Below are 20,782 nucleotides of genomic sequence, written 5' to 3'. Positions count from 1 at the left end.
ACACACACGTACATGCACGTCGCTATATAAGTGCAGTAATCTTGGACGCGACGGTAAACCCCATTTCACCTCACCTATCAATGATATATTCTTAATTGAAATTGTTTTAATGATATCATGCATAGATTTGATGATACTTAATTTCATAAACTGTTCTTCTTTTATTGATAACAGTAATTTAATTTCTGATATTTGCATGCAATTTACTCATATGACTAACTGATTTAATGATATCAGTAAATGAAAATTAAAGATATCATCATTCATTGTAACTGTGGTAATTACAATCGTCATGAATTCATTTTATTATATTAATTCTTTTGAAGTATTAATTCATTTCAGGTTTATGAATTATCTTAATGTTATCAAATCGTTTCACGATATCATTGATTATCTTAATATTATTGATACATTTCAAGATATTAATTATTTAAATATTATCAAATAATTTCACGATACCATGAAAACGTTACTGATATCAGTATAGAATTAAGGATATCAGTACATCACTGATATCATTAAAATGATACTGATGTCTTGAAAAGAATAAATATCTGTAAATTGGCAATAAATGAGAAAACGCGTGCGAATTTGAAATATGTTGAATGGTTGAGTTACAAGTCACACTTATCGCAATAATAACGCAGTAGTCCACGTACCCCAAATAGTCACCGCTGTTCTTCACATTCGCCAATCCGTTATTATGATTGAAAGGCGTCTTCAAGTATCACGAGTGAGTGGGTGAGTGACTGTGGTTTTACGCCGCTTTTAGCAATATTCCAGTAATATCACGGCGGGGGACATCAGAAATGGGCACCCGGGTCTTCGGCGTGACGAGCGGACGCTTTAACCACTAGGCTGCCCCACCTAGTGCCTCTAACCTAATCCTTCCATCTTAAAGTAATTCTTGATCGAAAAGTCGAAAATATTAAAAACTCGTTTTATCTGTGAAAATTCGTTGTTCCAACTTTCAACAACCTGTTGCTGTCGTACAAGGTGACTAATGGATCGAGTGGTCAGGCTCGGTGACTTGGTAGGATACAGCGCACGTTGCTTATAATATCGGTCACTGGTGTGGCTGGTACCAACTCGATAATTTACAGGCCGAAGTGTTATAGCTGACATTGTGCGGCGTTATATTAATGTACAAACAATTGAAGACATTTTTCAAAAAGGCAGTATCAGTATTGTGACTCTTTAGTGGCATAATTATTATACTGACTGTAAACAACCCATAGTCACAAATTTTAAACAGGAAAAGTGAGTACCTTCCATGATATATTTTTTTTTAAATCATTCCTTAAACTAGCTCTTTGGCAATCCAGGTATGTCAATAGGGGCCTCAGTGCCCTCACCGTATACTGTGAATAAAACAGCTGACGCTAGATTTTTCCAAATCCTCAGACAGACAGTCTCCTGACGTGTTTATAAGCACACTACATCCATCCTTTGACCTTAGATAGTTTGGTTCTTTGCTTGACAGAAACATCACTTGACGTGAAGCGTTCGCCAGGCTAGACAGGAATGGCCACAAGCAATCATCATATACGCATCAACTTGTCCCAAACAATAGTCTTGTTGCCTTTAAAGCAAACACCCTGATTGGTTGAATCCATTGCAATGAAACGACATAATTCAAAACCACTCATCTCAAGACGAGTGTCTTCTCTTTCCAGGAATGTTGTGTTTGGTTTGGGGTTGATGTCTTACCCTACAAACGCCCCGGTAATCCTGAACCTGACCTAGTGTCACCTGAAGCTAACACCAGTGGTTATCTTGACGTCGGTTCTAACCAAATGAGGCATTCGTATTACGTTGATGTTCCTGAATTTACCAGAGGGTGTCTGATGGTACTTGAGAAAGTAGTGGTGTTCCCTGATCATTGACGCACGTCAATTGATTCTTTGGCTCGGCTGTATAATTTGACGTGACGTGGTCGCATATGATGTATTGTGTATTGGCCAGTCTTCTTTGGGGATTGGGCGTGGCCGTCGTTCAAGATCAGACTCGAGTTCCAGGTACGTCTGGGTCTGAGGTGACAGAAGCTGTGGTGAACAGTATCACAGAGTCGTGTCTGTTTCCGGATGACAAGCTGTTCCTCAGACGCCTGGCCTACGTGGAGACGCACGACGGTACAGACGCTAAGACCTACAGACCTGGCTATGATGGGGGAATCTGGCAGGTGAGTGAGTGAGTGAGACTGACGCCGCATTCTATTTAGCAATATCCCAGCCATCACCTAGGATGACACCAGTGATGGTTTTTCTCTTATAGTACCTTTGTGGGGAATCGAACTCACGAGCGATCGTTTTAACCACTTGGCTACCCCGCCGACTCGAATACAGCATGTACCATGTGGAAACGTTATTCCTGTTCGTAAACATACCCATCGGCCTTCATAGATGTCGGTCAATTGCAAATTGTTGAATCTTTTTGTACGTGTTATACAGTGTCCATCACTCAAATCATTTCCCTCAGTTCACTAAAACCATTTTGTAAGGAGTTATTCGACACGTGTCTTGACCCGTGCTCTTTTCAGAACGTACTATGGCTGCAGGGGTAAATAATATCGACATTGATATATTTTCGATATTTTTACGAATTTCGAGGTAACCAGGTTTCTGTTAATACATCCCTCACCTCAGATCGACCAGGACAAGTTCAACATGATCAAGAACACTGGCACCCTGTTCTCGGATGTCAGCTCACAGTTTGCCATCGACTGGAGCACCGTTCAGTGGTCAGATCTCAGAAAGCCTCTGTACTCCGGGCTCGCTGCTGCTCTCTACCTGTCTACCATTAGCGAACCCCTCCCGCAGGGTGCGGAGAATCAAGGTTCCTACTTCAGGAAGTACTTCCATGATGACCCCCACTCGGCTCACAACTATTACACAGCAGCGAAACAACTCAACATTGGTAAACAAATATAACATTAGGGATTAACGCCTCGTAACCGTAATTCAGTTACAAGGCATGACGCATTAACTATAGTTATATGAGAGAATCGATTATTCTTTTACTTCTTTTGTGTAGTATATTTTCCTATATCATGGGATGATATGTCGACAGTCTTGGTGTTCTCATTTGCTTATTAATTCATATGCTACTCGTATTAATTTCATGACGCAATTTTGGTCAATGGTCGGAAGGGTCGTATTAACTTGATGGCGCATTAATTTCATGCACTTTGTAAATCTAGAATTGTTTGAGTCAGGCTGGTTAGGCATTATCAGCTCAAGGCCCTTGCCCTCTCTACACACTTCTCCCAGGAAGTGCTGCCTAGTCGAACCTACCGAGAACTTTTCGGAGAATGTGGGCACTCACCAACACTGCAGCCTTCTGCATTACCCAGATTGTGAGAAGGGCTGTATTCCTGGCAGCAAACCCGGGTACTCTCCCAATGTCAGTCAACAGATTGGGAGGTACCAAACCTAAGGCACCGAAGACAATGGGAATTCAGACAACTTGGTACTTTGGATGCAAGCGTGACATTTCGTAAGAGAGGTCCGCATTTTTGCCATGTTTTTCCTGAATGGATGGACCTCTGTGCCAAAACCAGAAGGTGGCGAAGACGTTAATAAAAGGATCGAACCACCCTGTCGCTAAAGATACGGTGTTTGTGCCAAAACTGGGCATCCAGTGACAATGTGTTGGAGCTTCGATGCCAAACAGTTTGGACGTGTTTGCCAGGCTCACGACCCAGCTGGGCTACGTGGTGCAGTGAGCCTGAATACGACATATCTAAACTCCCAAGGAGTAACTCAACAACTGCTAACCCAACACTGGGAAATGCACGGGATATGGAGCATCCAAGCCAGCTGAACATGGAAGTTTATAGACAACAACTGTATTTACTGTAAAGGCGATGTTTCGGTACAGCTTCTTAAACCTGTCAAGCAAGTGCGTGAGTGAGTATGGTTTCACGCCGCTTTTAGCAATATTCCAGCAATATCACGGCGGGGGACACCAGAAATGGGCTTCACACATTGTACCCATGTCGGGAATCAAACCCGGGTCTTCGGCGTGACGAGCTAACGCTTTAAACACTAGGCTACCCGACCGCTCCCTGTCAAGCAAGCCTGACAATGGTATAATGATCTATACCGAAACGTCGCCTTTACAGTAAATAGAGAAGTTGTGTCCACTTTGTCATCCGTCAACTTCTAAGTAATGCCTATCAAACAATTCATCTGATGAACATATCGGGATCTCAGTGTTGATTCGAATAATACTAGTTGGCTCAAGATATTGTTTGATCAGATGCGTCACTTGACTGGCATGATTCACTTGTCCAAGCAGGCCTAGAACTCAAAATGAAAGCACTAAGAACGAAGGCGGGTGACAGAGCATCTCGACTACACTTCGTCGGAATGGGCTAGAATGGGTAGGGATCTTGATGATGTATTTTACGATGTAGATTCATTGTTTCAACAACAGAGGGATATGAAAGAGTGAGTGAGTTGGATTTTACGCCGCTTTTAGCAATATTCCAGCAATATCACGGCCGGGGACACCAGAAATAGGCTGCACACATTGGACCCATGTCGGGAATCGAACCCAGGCCTTCAGCGTGACGAACGAACCCTTTAACCACCGAGACTACCCCACCGCCCCTGGGGTATGAAAGAGGCTGTAGTGGATCTCAAGGTGAGAAAACTGAGAGACAACCCCTATTTTATATTATAAAGGACGTCGTTACGCGAGAGGTGAGGTGAGGTGAAATTGGGTTTAACGTCGCGTCCAAGATTATTGCGCTTATATAGCGACGTGCATGCACGTGTATGTGTGTGTGTGGCTGCTTGTACAAGTCCGGACTGATGCCGATTTATAGTGCTAGCACCCTAAGATGTCATGCCGCAGTTTAACATGAATACCCCACTCAGACACAGTATACTGACTCCGAGCCGACCAGTCCTTGTTTTAGCCCCTAAATGCCGAGCGCAAGACAGGGTAACAACAAGTAACATCTTTAAACGTCTTTTGGTATGACGCGGCCGGGGATCAAACCCCGGACCTTCCGCTCTCCGGGCGGACGCTCTACCACTAGACCACGTTACGCGAGAGATGAAATGTGACACAAAGACTGACCGTGTGAGAGTTCTTACAACGGGCCACGAAATGAAACAGACCCCGTACGATAGTGGCTGAATTCTCTAACTCTGATGAGATATAGGAAGTTCTAAGTTTAGTGTCAGTGAACAGTTCCCACCTGGACTTGTAGAACGTCGACGAGAACCTGCTCAAAGAGGCAAGAAGCAGAGGATCTAAGGCAACTCTAGCTGTTGAAAGACTGTTCGTAAATTATACAACGTGTTCCTTCGTGAGAATCCGTTTGAAGATTCAAGACAGTCGATGTGGTCACCCAGACCTTCGTATGCCAATGTTCTCGAACAATCCCAATATAGACAGCCACACAAGACGCGGCGAACCGAAGGAGAGCGGGACAATCAACGTGAGCCTGATACTGTGACTGCAAATGGCAATGTTAATATCTCGTGTTCTGCGTGAAGACTACTGTGACATGTATGTCACAAATAACAATTGTGTGTGAGCCAATGACAAAATAGCATTTGAATCCATTTGTGAGGATGTTGGTGCGCATGCAGAGGACGATGATACGATCAGAATGTGAGTGAGTTTGATTTTACGCCGCTTTTAGCAATATTCCAGCAATATCACGGCGGGGGACACCAGAAATGTACCCATGTCGGGAATCGAAACCGGGTCTTCGGCGTGACGAGCGAACGCTTTAACCATTAGGCTACCCGACCGCCCCGATACGATCAGAGCAACCTGTGTGTGAGCTCTCGTCAACAGACGCTGTCATATCGGGTAACGGTGACTAATTTTAAACTGATTTACTTAAATGTTCATTATGTGGTCTAAAATATAAAGTGCTTATTGCTGAATTTACGAATTTTATTACGAATTATAAAATGTTAGTGAGTGAGTATGGTTTTACGCCGCTTTTAGTAATATTCCAGCAATATCACGGCGGAGGAGAAATTGGTTTAACACATTGTACTTATGTCGGGAATCGAACCCGGGTCTTCGGCGTGACGAGCGAGCGCTTTAACAACTAGGCTATCCGACCGCCCTCTATGAAATGTTATGTTTTGTTGGAACACCGCTAGACCAATATGACTGTATTGACATTCCTAGATATGCAATGTTTTATAAACCTAGAATTACAGGTTTCTGGTAGAAAATCAGGCGTTATACCCGTACTATAAAGCATGAATACGTACAGTACTTTCATTGAATAGATGAATATTCGGAATATGCAATATGGTTTCTCGCTTCCCATGAAATGTGAAATTGTCTTGTAATGGCGATGTTTGTATTGATATTTCATATATTCGGCCGGACGGTTCGCCATATTACTCTGACGAAACATTTCCAAAACTACACATGATACGTCGTGTAAGTTATCATATTGCGACAATAGTATCATTGGTGTCCTCAATGCAGGGGCACGTACTTTGTCCGATTGTATTAAAACAAACTCTAGATCCCAAACACAAACCTAAACACGTTTCTTGTCCCGTAATTTCTACAACCTTAGGTCTAAATGTGGGCTAGAACCGTATAATCCCCACCCCTCATCCCGATTTTCACTGCAGGTACTTTTACTTTCTATGGGTGGGGGTGGGGTGGGGGAGGGGTGTGGGAGGGGCGGATAGGTGTGTGGTCGGCATGATATAAATAAAAAGTTAAGTAGTAATCAGATACACTTTCATTGTCAGCTGGTCTTTCCTGAATGAGAAAAAATACTATTAGTTATAAAGTTGGTTGGTTGGTTGCTTTGTTGTTTAACGCCGCACTCAGCAATATTCCAGCTATATGACGGCGGTCTGTAAATAATCGAGTCTGGACCAGACAATCCAGTGATTGATATCATGAGCATCTTTCCACGCATTTGGGATCGATGACATGCATCAACCAAGTCAGCGAGCCTGACCACCCGATCCCGGTAGTCGCCTTTTACGACAAGCATAGTCACCTTTTACGGCAAACATGGGTTGCTGAAGACCTATTCTACCCCGGATTCTTCACGGGTCTATTAGTTATACAGAAACTACAGATTTATGGACACGACAATTCCTAAACCTCTCCGGGATACGAACCAGCAACCTCTTCACTTGTAGTCATTCACGCTACCACCTGTGCTACGGAGACTTGATGTCACAAATGGCAATTTTCAATGTCACCGCTAGCTCAGCTTGGTTTATTGTATTTAAACCTCGTCCTGATGACATATGTGTTATGCAAGTACCTCTGAATCTGATCTGCACATCAAATTTCAAGATATATTATCTTAACCATATTTGACTTATTGCCGAATGATATCCCCATTAAACGCTAAAACAGCCATAGAAAGCGCTCCCTTTCTTAATTTACCAACAATGAGTGAGTGAGTGAGTTGGGTTTAACGCCGCTTTTAACAGTATTCCAGTTATATCGCGGCGGGTCAGCTTAATGTGGGAGGAAAGCCCGAGGTGATGCAGGTTTCAGACGTTTATCACTTCGGTGAAACCCATGGGCATGGTGCTGACAAACCTAGAAACATAATTCGGGCGAACCGGGATTCGAACCCACAATCATAGGTTTCTGGCGTGCCCAAGGGACGCAACTCTGCACAGCGAATCGCGGCGCCTTAGACGACTGGGCCACCCATGCCCCCTCCAACAATGAAGGTATACGTATGAAGATATCAAGGGTGTATTGGTCTTTCCCACATTTAGACCCTTAACACGTTTAGCTGTTAAACACAATCATAAACACGTTTAGACCTAGACATGTCAAACTAATGAGACAAGAAACGTGTTTGTGTCTAGGATCTAAACACATTTTTACAGCATGGCTAACAAACAGAAAGTGTATCAAAGAGGTTGTCATTTTATTTTCAGTCTGTTCACGAACAAACCTGGATCTGGCTTTTCTCATGGACGCATCTGGAAGTGTCTCAGCGGATGACTTTGACAGTGCTAAAAGATTTGCTCGTGACGTGATCAAAATATTTCAAATTGGCCCAAATGACGTGAGGGTAGCTTTCATCTCTTTCAGCACTGGTTACAGAGCCGAGTTTGACTTCATCAAATATACGGCCAAAGATGAAGTTCTTGGCGCCATCGACAAGGTCACCAAGGCGGGCGGTGGAACAGAAACTGACTTGGCCTTGAACTTTGCTTCTGAAGATCTCTTCACTGATGCAATGGGTTCACGGAATGGTTCCTCCAAGATTATTCTCCTCGTAACTGATGGTAAATCCAACGCAAGTACAAGGACAATTGCTGCAGCTCGACGAGCTCGCAAAAAGGGCATCATCATCTTTGCTATTGGTGTTGGGCGACACGTGGATCACCTGGAGTTGGTGGGCGTGGCGAATGCACCATCGTGTACACATGTGATAGTGTTGTCGGGATATTCAGATCTTACTGCTCTTGTCAGTGAAATACAGCAACGATCTTGTAAAGGTATGTCCTTTCATATGTGAACAGGGGGCACGGGTGGCCCAGTCGTCTAAGGCGCCGCGATTCGCTGTGCAGTGTTGCGTCCCCTGGACACGCCAGAAACCTATGATTGTGGGTTCGAATCCCGGTTCGCCCCGATTATGTTTCTAGGTTTGTCAGCACCATACCCGTGCTCGTGGGTTTCACCGAAGTGATAAACGTCTGAGACCTGCACCACTTCGGGCTTTCCTCCCACATTAAGCTGACACGCCGCGATATAACTGGAATACTGTTAAAAGCGGCGTTAAACACAACTCACTCACTCACTCATATGTGAACAAAAGTAACAGGGATCGGTGCAAGTTGTGATCCTATTTGAATAAGCATGAATTGGGTAGCTTTACACAGGGATAATTAAGGGTTTTTTTCTTAATTTTTTTCTTTAATAAGAGTCAGAATGGGCTATATTGCGGAATCATAAAATTGACTATGCGTTTAACATACATTTCTTGTGATTATGGAAACTGTCATGTCGCCTTATGTCAACATTATTTCGGTAATATCAAAATCTTTATTTCTATCGTGTAATTATGTTTAACATATGGCACAATTATATACAAAATGGTGTTTTGTTGCATTTATTGCTCACACGTTTGATAAAGAGATAAAGGACTGACGAAAATACATCAAAATGAATGAGGTCAGTAACTGATTCCACCTATTGGTGAGTTGTGTAAACAGTTGAACATAAAGCGCCAACGCAAACGTGTCTTGATAGCCTGCGAAAAAGATTCCATTGCGCGCAAAAGGCAAAACAGCGGTGAAAACTATATGAATGGATAACTGAAAATCAGTGATGACACCAGGTGTTCGCCAAAAGGGTAAACATTGAAGAAAGGGCAACCCATCCTAAGATCCAAAAATATATGTTAGATTTTAATATTTTCAAAAAATTACCACGGCACTTAAGCTGGACTGGAAAAGAAGTCTGCAAGTTAAAATGTTAACAAAGACTGTCGCAACAAGTTGCTGTCAGCATTGCCATTCAAAATAATTGTTCATAAGTACAGGGGACAAAGGTATTAACACACATACAAAAGAAGTTACAAAATTTCGACAATGTTCCCAAATATACAAGAATGAAGGTACAATCATAGAATATTGTTGCAATGCTTAAGCCATATTTACTTAACATGTATACACAAAGTTTCAACTTTGAGCCTGATATACCTTCCAAGGAGAAATTTCCGTTATCTTATGCCATAACCTTTTTCAGTTGGTTCACAAAAAACCGCTAAAATTCCAGTGATTTGAAGTAAATATTATATATTCATAAGGGGAAATATTTATTATAAAATAAAATACATTTTGAGAGGATTTAAGATAATTCAAGTACATTTTCAGCAGTCATGAACAAGTAATGGCAATAAATAGCTTTTAAATTCAATATGGCTGCCCTGGCGTCCATATTTAAATCAGATTCGAACTTTTTGACCACATTCAGTGTCATCATTTGCAGGAACAGTCAGGTGAGTTCAAAATTTAAAGTTGACTTCCAAACTCTCTCTCTCTCTCTCCCTTCTCTCTCTCTCTCTCTCTCTCTCTCTCTCTCTCTCTCTCTCTCTCTCTCTCTCTCTCTCTCTCTCTCTCCCTCTCTCATTTGGGATGAGATACCAACAAAACCCAGGTTGGCCAGTGGAACTTGGGAATCCGAGAGAAATGTATCCGCATATGTCAAGACATTCTGTCGGTTTACATCAACAGTTTCTTCTCGTAACACAGGTCATATTGATTTCTCTTGATGTTGACAGCACCGGCGGTTCTGAAGACAGGGACCTACACCCTACCTTGCTCTAAGGATGAGCTGTACCAGATTCTTACAGACGGTCCAACCACTCAAGTCACGGTAACACGGACATAGGAGAAATTGTAACCAATTTGAACCTAGCAAGAAAGCATATGAATTCTTATCCTCGTTTATCCAGTGTATAATATTTCCATTATCTTAAAATTAATACACTGCATCCAATTTTCACCTTCACCATCTGTATCTCGCTTATCGATAATCTTTGTGGCAACGCGCGGCCATCTTGGAATAAGGTAGCCATCTTGGATTTTCAGGTGACTGAGGTTACATTTTCAGTTTGTAGTTATATCACGGCGTGTCAGCTTAATGTTGGAGGATAGCCTGCAATGAAGCTGGTCTTAGACGTTTAAGTAATATACTGTATCACTGACATTATTGTACATTCCATCGATCAAATGTTTCAGTTTCATAAAAGAATATTGTTCGTTATTTTAAAATGCAATTTTCATAGGTAATTAACCCATGGTCTGAAGTGGTCCCTTGTATTACATGCTTGACTGTGGTAAAAGCGGAATGATGAGGATGTATATGCTGGCTGGCTGTGTATCATCGCACCCCAATGGCGTGGACGTGCTCATGCTTTCCGCAGTTGACCTAGCCTCGATTATTCACAGGCATTAATGACGTATTTGAGGTACTGGTGGCGTAAAACAACATTCACTCACTCACACAATCGCCATAGGAACTTATCTACTTAGAACATGAGTGAAAAAATATATTTTCGTATGTTCTTAATTTAGGTTCTTTAACATGAGATGACTGTCATTTCAGGTTAGCGTGGAAAATGGCGAAGTGGATATATATGGATCGTCAACGTATCAGTCGCCCAACATAGCTGTCAACAGTTTTCACAGGTGAGGTGAGGTGAAATACGGTTTAATATCGCATTCAAGATTATTGCAATTGTGTGTGTGTGTGTGTGTGTGTGTGTGTGTGTGTGTGTGTGTGTGTGTGTGTGTGTGTGTGTGTGTGTGTGTGTGTGTGTGTGTGTGTGTGTGTGTGTGTGTGTGTGTGTGTGTGTGTGTGTGTGTGTGTGTGTGTGTGTCTAACTTGGATACCTCACGCAGACACAATATACTGACTCAAGCCGACAAGGCTTGTTTTTTATACCCCTAATGCCAGAGCGCGAGGTTGGATAACAACAAGTACCATCTTTTAACGTCTTTTGGTATGACGCGGCCGGGGATCGAACCCCGGACCTTTCGCTCTCAGGGCGGACGCTCTACCACAAGACCACGTAGGCGGTCCTTATTTATACGAGGCAGAATAGGTCTTCAGCAGCCCATGCTTGCCGCAAAAGGCGACCATGCTTGTCGTTAAAGGCGATTAACGGGATCAGATGGTCAGGCTCGCTGACTTGGTTGATGCATGTCATCGTATCCCAATTGTGTGGATCAATGCTCATGATGTCAATCACTGGATTGTCTTGTCCAGACTCGATTATTTACAGACCACCGTCATACAGCTGGAATATTACTGCGTGTGGCGTTAAACAACAAACAAACAAGACACTGTTGATTCTAGTTCCTGAATTAACGCATTCGAGTTATTTATCCAGTCATTACTCAACAGTCTGCCATGATGACGGATATCAGTGTACGTTCCTTACAGTACCGCCCTACCAGGAGTCCCGTGTGTGATGCTTCTGAATGCAGATCAGGGAGCGCTGTATCTGAATGTCACCACATCAGGACATCGTTGTGCTGGCAAATACACCATAACAGTCGGCGACCTGGAGTGGGTTGCACCGTGTGAGTAAAATGCCCTGTAGGCGAATCATCATCGAGAATACATTCCTCCATGACCAGCGAATACATGGTCTAATCCAAATAATAATCCAAATAATCTCACTCGAAAGTGATAGTTGGGGTGTGTTTTCTGATCATGCAACCTCGACAAGATAAACACGGGGTTTTGCGAACGACAGTTACGGGCTGAACGATTTTAATGTGATGAACATTTAAGTGAGGTGGGGTGAAATTGGGTTTAACGTCGCGTCAAAGATTATTGCACTTATATAGCGACGTGCATGCGTGAGTGTGTGTTTACCAACGAGCACAGGTAACGTACTGGGAGACCAAGGATCACAATCACGACTGGATAGCCCACCATACCGCACGTCGTGAACGTTTACCAACAAGCACAGTAATGACGTTTACCAACAAGCACAGTAATGACGTTTACCAACAAACACAGTCATGAGGTTTACCAACGAGCACAGGTAACGTACTGGGAGACCAAGGATCACACTCAGGGTGTACAAAACAGACTACAAACAGATCCTGGTTCGGCTGAAGGGTGCAAGTTTACAATTTACCTGAGAAAGTCGGTGTCTGCTTTGTTTGGTGTTGGGTTATTTAGCGAACCATAGATGTCCACCATTCCATCAGAGACCTGAACCTCTGGTGTGTGTGTGTGTGTGTGTGTGTGTGTGTGTGTGTGTGTGTGTGTGTGTGTGTGTGTGTGTGTGTTTTCGAGTGAGTGAGTGTGTGTGTGTGTGTGTGTGTGTGTGTGTGTGTGTGTGTGTGTGTGTGTGTGTGAGTGAGTGAGTGAGTGAGTGAGTGAGTGAGTGAGTGAGTGAGTGTGAGTGAGTGTGTGAGTGAGTGAGTGAGTGAGTGAGTGAGTGAGTGTGAGTGTGTGTGTGTGTGTGTGTGTGTGTGTGTGTGTGTGTGTGTGTGTGTGTGTGTGAATACCCCACTCAGACACAGTATACTGACTCCCAGCCGACCAGTTATTTGAAACGGAAGAGTCTACAGCCCGTGGGAAATACCGCCCTACAATCTCAGACATCTAATAGACTATCCAGAAATTGCTTTGTTTATTTTTCAAATTCTAAACATTCTCTAACTCACGGATCATAATGGGTCTTCAATGACTGAACACACATCGTTTTATTTATTTCATATATTACGGTTGAGGGCGCCAGGAATGTGTCTAACGCAATATCATCAGGTTCGAAACCCATGTTCGATTCCCAACATAGATGCATGGTATGAGACCATGCCTCGTTCCAAGACGTGACGTTGATGTAATAGTGCTAAAGGTGACGTAAACTCACTCACAAAACTATTCTCACAAAATCTGTTGTTTTTTTCCAGATGTTCCGGTGATATGTGTTAAAGGTACCACAGCCGATCTTTGCTCCGTGACGAATATCTACAAGAACATCTACCAGTTCCTATCGCCCCCGTGTAAGTAGCGGCATAGCTGATCTATGCTCCGTGACAGACAGACATCTACCAGTTTCTATCTCCCCAGTGTAAGTAGCGACATAATTTAACCGACCTATACTCTGTTACAGACAGACATCTACCAGTTCCTATCTCCCCAGTGTAAGTAGCGACATAACCGACCTATGCTCCGTGACAGACAGACATCTACCAGTTCCTATCTCTCCAGTGTAAGTAGCGACATAACCGACCTATGCTCCGTGACAGACATCTACCAGTTCCTATCTCCCAAGTGTAAGTAGCGACATAACCGACCTATGCTCCGTGACAGACCAACATCTACCAGTTCCTATCTCCCCAGTGTAAGTAGCGACATAACCGACCTATGCTCCGTGACAGACATCTACCAGTTCATATCGCCCCAGTGTAAGTAGCGACATAGCCGATCTATGCTCCGTGACAGACATCTACCAGTTCCTATCTCCCCAGTGTAAGTAGCGACATAACCGACCTATGCTCCGTGACAGACATCTACCAGTTCCTATCTCCTCAGTGTAAGTAGTGACATAGCCGACCTATGCTCCGTGACAGACATCTACCAGTTCCTATCTCCCCAATGTAAGTAGCGACATAACCGACCTATGCTCCGTGACAGACATCTACCAGTTCCTATCTCCCCAGTGTAAGTAGCGACATAGCCGACCTATGCTCCGTGACAGACATCTACCAGTTCCTATCTCCTCAGTGTAAGTAGCGACATAGCCGATCTATGCTCCGTGACAGACATCTACCAGTTCATATCTCCCCAGTGTAAGTAGCGACATAACCGACCTATGCTCCGTGACAGACAGACATCTACCAGTTCCTATCTCCCCAGTGTAAGTAGCGACATAACCGATCTATGCTCCGTGGCAGACATCTACCAGTTCCTATCTCCCAAGTGTAAGTAGTGAAATAGCCGACCTATGCTCCGTGACAGACATCTACCAGTTCCTATCTGCCCAGTGTAAGTAGCGACATAGCCGATCTATGCTCCGTGACAGACATCTACCAGTTCCTATCTTCCCAGTGTAAGTAGCGACATAGGCGATCTATGCTCCGTGACAGACATCTACCAGTTCCTATCTCCCAAGTGTAAGTAGCGACATAGCCGACCTATGCTCCGTGACAGACATCTACCAGTTCCTATCTCCCCAGTGTAAGTAGCGACATAGGCGATCTATGCTCCGTGACAGACATCTACCAGTTCCTATCTTCCCAGTGTAAGTAGCGACATAGCCGATCTATGCTCCGTGACAGACATCTACCAGTTCCTATCTCCCCAGTGTAAGTAGCGACATAGGCGATCTATGCTCCGTGACAGACATCTACCAGTTCCTATCTCCCCAGTGTAAGTAGCGACATAACCGACCTATGCTCCGTGACAGACATCTACCAGTTCCTATCTCCCCAGTGTAAGTAGCGACATAACCGACCTATGCTCCGTGACAGACAGACATCTACCAGTTCCTATCTCCCCAGTGTAAGTAGCGACATAACCGACCTATGCTCCGTGACAGACATCTACCAGTTCCTATCTCCCCAGTGTAAGTAGCGACATAACCGACCTATGCTCCGTGACAGACAGACATCTACCAGTTCCTATCTCCCCAGTGTAAGTAGCGACATAACCGACCTATGCTCCGTGACAGACATCTACCAGTTCCTATCTCCCCAGTGTAAGTAGCGACATAACCGACCTATGCTCCGTGACAGACATCTACCAGTTCCTATCTCCCCAGTGTAAGTAGCGACATAACCGACCTATGCTCCGTGACAGACATCTACCAGTTCCTATCTCCCCAGTGTAAGTAGCGACATAACCGACCTATGCTCCGTGACAGACATCTACCAGTTCCTATCTCCCCAATGTAAGTAGTGCACTAACAGATCTGTGCTCCGTGACAGACATCTACCAGTTCCTATCTCCCCAGTGTAAGTAGTGCACTAACCGATCTGTGCTCCGTGACAGACATCTACCAGTTCCTATCTCCCCAATGTAAGTAGTGCAATAACCGATCTATGCTCCGTGACAGACATCTACCAGTTCCTATCTCCCCAATGTAAGTAGTGCAATAACCGATCTATGCTCCGTGACAGACATCTACCAGTTCCTATCTCCCCAATGTAAGTAGTGCAATAACCGATCTGTGCTCCGTGACAGACATCTACCAGTTCCTATCTCCCCAATGTAAGTAGTGCAATAACCGATCTATGCTCCGTGACAGACATCTACCAGTTCCTATCTCCCCAATGTAAGTAGTGCAATAACCGACCTATGCTCCGTGACAGACATCTACCAGTTCCTATCTCCCCAATGTAAGTAGTGCACTAACCGATCTGTGCTCCGTGACAGACATCTACCAGTTCCTATCTCCCCAGTGTAAGTAGTGCACTAACCGATCTGTGCTCCGTGACAGACATCTACCAGTTCCTATCTCCCCAATGTAACTAGTGCAATAACCGATCTATGCTCCGTGATACAATAAAGGTAATAAGATAAAATGTAACAACTCCCTCATTTGAACATATGCATTTTAGCGGTTTTGCAATGTGATTGGTCAGTAGAAATACTTGGACGCCACACAGTTGAAAACTTGTTTCATAGTGACGATTACACGATATATAAATACAAACTGGTCAGATATTCATGAATCGACATTCTTACAAAAGTTCAATTCCCGACACAAAACGAAAGAGGCTGAATATAAGAAATTCCCCAAGCCACCCCGACCCAACCGGAGAGCGGAAGGTCGGTGGTGACCCTTGACCGCGCCATACCAAATGACGTTAAGAGATGATAGTCATTGATTCTCTGCCTGGCGCCCGGCATTGAGCGGGGACTGATCGGCTGGGACATCTCAGTGGGCGAGCACTGTCCAACCGGCATAAGTCCAGGCCAGCACAAGCAGTCACACATATACGTGCATATACGTTGCTATATGAGTGACATAACCTTGAATGATGTCTGACAACTGGCCATGGGGTGTCTGATATCTGGTCATGGGATATCTGACAACTGGCCATGGGATGTCTGACAACTTGTCATGGGATGTCTGTCAACTTGTCATGGGATGTCTGACAACTTGTCATGGGATGTCTGACAACTTGTCATGGGATGTATGACAACTGGCCATGGGATGTCTGACAACTTGTCATGGGATGTCTGACAACTTGTCATGAGATGTCTGACAACTTGTCATGGGATGTCTGACAACTTGCCTTGGGATGTCTGACAACTTGTCATGGGATGTCTGACAACTGGTCATGGGATGTCTGATATCTGGTCATGAGATGTCTGACAACTGGTCATGGGATATCTGACAACTGGCCATGGTGTATCTAATATCTGGCCATGAGATGTCTGACAACTTGTCATGGGATGTCTGACAACTGGTCATGGGATGTCTGACAACTTGTCATGGGATGTCTGACAACTTGTCATGGGATATCTAACAACTGGTCATGGGATGTCTGACAACTGGTCATGGGATGTCTGACAACTGGTCATGGGATGTCTGACAACTGGCCATGGATATCTAATATCTGGCCATGAGATGTCTGACAACTGGTCATGGGATGTCTGACAACTGGTCATGGGATGTCTGACAACTGGTCATGGGATGTCTGACAACTGGTCATGGGATGTCTGACAACTGGCCATGGATATCTAATATCTGGCCATGAGATGTCTGACAACTGGTCATGGGATGTCTAACAACTGGTCATGGGATGTCTGACAACTGGTCATGGGATGTCTGACAACTGGTCATGGGATGTCTGACAACTGGCCATGGATATCTAATATCTGGCCATGAGATGTCTGACAACTGGTCATGGGATGTCTGACAACTGGTCATGGGATGTCTGACAACTGGTCATGTGATGTCTAACAACTGGTCATGGGATGTCTGACAACTTGTCATGGGATATCTAACAACTGGTCATGGGATGTCTGACAACTTGTCATGGGTTGTCCGACAACTGGCAATGGGGTTTCTGACAACTGGTCATGGGGTGTCTGACAGCTGGTCATGAGGTGTCTGACAACCTGTCATGGGGTATCTGACAACTTGCCATGGAGTGTGTGACAACTTGTCATTGGGTGTCTGACAACTGGCCACAGGGTGTCTAAAATCTGGTCATGGGATGTCTGACAACTGGCCATGGGATGTCTGACAACTTGTCATGGGATGTCTGACATCTGGTCATGGGGTGTCTGACAACTTGTCATGGGGTGTCTGACAACTGGTCATGGGATGTCTGACAACTGGCCTTGGGATGTCTGACAACTGGTCATGGGATGTCTGACAACTTGTCATGGGATGTCTGACATCTGGTCATGGGGTGTCTGACAACTTGTCATGGGGTGTCTGACAACTGGTCATGGGGTGTCTGACAAATGGTATAGAACCTACCCATTCGCTTGTCTGGTAGTGATTATTTAAAGGCCGCCTCACACAGCTGAAATATTGCTATGTGCATAATATGAGGCGTGAATGACTTATATACTGTCTCTTATTCTTCACAGACAGCATCCTCAATCCATGCAAGCCCGGAGCCCCTACCAACAAGCCGCATCCCCTGGACCAGACAAAGTTCATCTACTGCGGCAGCAACGGAACCGACGCCGTTTTTCAATGTCCACCCCACCACGTCTACGACCTTAGCACCATGAACTGTGTCATTGGAGAACCGTCAACAACCACCACCTCGACCACAACCACGACCACAACAACAACCCCAACCCCAACCCCAACCCCAACCCCAACTACAACAACACCTTCAACCACAACTACTGCAGACACTACTTTCGAACCTACAACCTTCCTTCCAGGCAACCCATGCACCAAAGAACATCTGGCGGAGGGTATTTTCCTTTTCCCTTACCCTCCCGACAAAACGAAGTACATTGACTGCTCCAACTTTCCAAACGTGGGCTTCATCAAACAGTGCGATGCCGGGAAGGTATGGGACGAACTGGATTTCATTTGCAGTTTCGAGCATGTGATCATTAACCAGACTGAACTGATCTTTGATTTGATCCCCAACCCATGCCGACCACATCGGAACAACGGAGATGTGTTCTTCTACGCTCATCCCACTGACAGACAAAGGTACATTCATTGTGACCAGTACGGAAATGGTTTCGAACAGATTTGTCCTGGGAATGAGTTTTGGCACGAGGAGCTTCTACAATGTGTTCCAGATGGATTGATTATTGGTTGACGTCTGTACAGCGAAACCCCGTACCTTCCCGATCGATTTATAAATATCCATATTAATGAACCATTGGCACGTAGTATTATTGTTTCAGTGTACAGTCTTGAATGGACTTTTTTGGCTATCGGAGTTTCACTGAACAATGTTTATAATAATCCTGAATACTCGTATTACGAGAAATACAGAAAACTTAAGATCACTCCATTAACTGGAAGTGCCATTAAATACGATATCACTTAACGCGAAGAGATCATCGATGTTCCTTAAAGATCTATTGTTTGTTTGTTTGTTTGTTTATTTTTATTTTTTGTTTAACGCCCCCTGAGCAATAATCGAGTCTGGACAAGACAGTCGAGTGATTGACATCATGAGCATCGACCTACGGAATTGGGATACGATGACATGCATAAACCAAATCGGCGAGCCTGACCACCCGATCCCGTTATTCGCCTCTTACGACAAGCATCTTCACGGGGCTTTAACTACCCCTAATTATGACTCTGTAATGTTCAGCACCCAACCCTTTCCCCGTGACTGCATTGCTTCAGGCCTCCCACATCAAGATTGACCAGTGATTCAAATATTCATTGTAGTTGTTGCAATAATCGAGTCTGGACAAGACAATTCAGTGATTGACATCATGAACTTCAACCTACACACTTAGGATACGATGACATGCATTAACCAAGTCAGCGAGCCTGACCACCCGATCCCGTTAGTCGCCTAGTCTCTTATTACGGCAAGCATGGGTTGCTGAAGACCTCTTCTACCCCGGATCTTTACGGGTCTATTACCCGATGAAAACGGTATCTGTTAAACGAAGGCTGTAGCTTTAACAGGGCGGTCGGGTAGCCTAGTGGTTAAAGCGTTCGCTCGTCACGCCGAAGACCCGGGTTCGATTCCCGACATGGGTACAATGTGCGAAGCCCATTTTTCCTGTGTCCCCCGCCGTGATATTGCTGGAAAATTGCTAAAAGCGGCGTAAAACATTACTCACTCACTCACTCACTGTAGCTTTAACATGTCTTAATACAAGGGAATGTACTGCTAATACCTGGTCAGAATTAACAATTAAAGTATAAAAATAAGGGTGTAAGGAAATATAAGTAAGGTAAGATTGAGTCGATATCTGCAGTGCATTGAGAATGTATATTTAGGGCCGTTTATTGTACATGAAGTAACAACCGGTATTTCTACCCGTGTTTGAGAATTGTCATCCCCTAGGCCTGATATTCTCTATACAGTTGGTTGGTTTTGGTGTTTAACGCCGCACTAAGCAATATTCCAGCTATATGACGGCGGTCTGTACATAATCGAGTCTGGAACAGACAATCCAGTGTCTGCCATCATGAGCATCGATCCACGCAATTGGGATCGATGACATGCATCAACCAAGTCAGCGGGCCTGATCAAACCGATCCCGTTAGTCGCCTTTTACGACAAGCATAGTAACCTTTTACGGCAAGCATGGCTTGCTGAAGACCTATTCTACCCCGGAATCTCCACGGGTCTATACAAAGAACATTGACTTCATCAAGAAATGTGTGTTGACATTCAGATACACTGTCGACTCCACTTTGTCATGAGATTTTTTCCTTGATTTGATTCATTTTTTTGGTAGGACAACTCTGTGTTGTTTATATTGCTGTGCTAGATGATCTGATCAAGGATTAATCAAATACAGCTCTGACACGTGGATTTTAAACAACACGTTGGCATGCCATCAAGAAAGGTACATCACAATGGATGGAATTATGGAAGTAAGCGATAATTTGGTAACCGTTCATGTTCAGAAATTCCATTTGACGATTATGTAAATCGGATTTAACATCAGGACACACAAACAGAAACAGGCAAAGACATCCTAAACTGACTTGTTTTAAACAACATGTCCAGTAATGGTTTCAGAACGCGATGTCATACAGCCTGATGGTTGCAACCTCAGCGCCAAGGTTGGCCATCCCAGTTGCCAGCCACCCGCTGGGGCTGCTTACCGAAACGGGCGTAACTTCAGACTAGGTCACCTTAAT

The 20,782-nt window shown here is 44.2% G+C and overlaps 1 protein-coding gene across 1 annotated transcript; it reads left to right on the top strand.

The window, feature by feature from the left end:
• Positions 1 to 1,796: 1,796 nt before the first annotated feature.
• LOC124143446 lies at positions 1,797 to 19,032 on the top strand. The gene is made up of 8 exons (XM_048388988.1): positions 1,797 to 2,182; positions 2,646 to 2,916; positions 7,911 to 8,477; positions 10,265 to 10,359; positions 11,092 to 11,174; positions 11,932 to 12,071; positions 13,419 to 13,511; positions 18,061 to 19,032. Exons 1-8 carry the CDS (start codon positions 1,943 to 1,945, stop codon positions 18,756 to 18,758), a joined length of 2,187 nt encoding a protein of 728 aa, XP_048244945.1. The 5' UTR covers positions 1,797 to 1,942; the 3' UTR covers positions 18,759 to 19,032.
• The last annotated feature ends 1,750 nt before the right edge of the window (positions 19,033 to 20,782 follow it).

Source organism: Haliotis rufescens, unplaced genomic scaffold (genome assembly GCF_023055435.1).
Source record: "Haliotis rufescens isolate VD_foot unplaced genomic scaffold, xgHalRufe1.0.p SCAF_8, whole genome shotgun sequence".
Classification (NCBI taxonomy): domain Eukaryota; kingdom Metazoa; phylum Mollusca; class Gastropoda; order Lepetellida; family Haliotidae; genus Haliotis; species Haliotis rufescens.
Note: the sequence above shows the minus strand (reverse complement) of the source record. Positions and strands in the feature narration are given on the sequence as shown.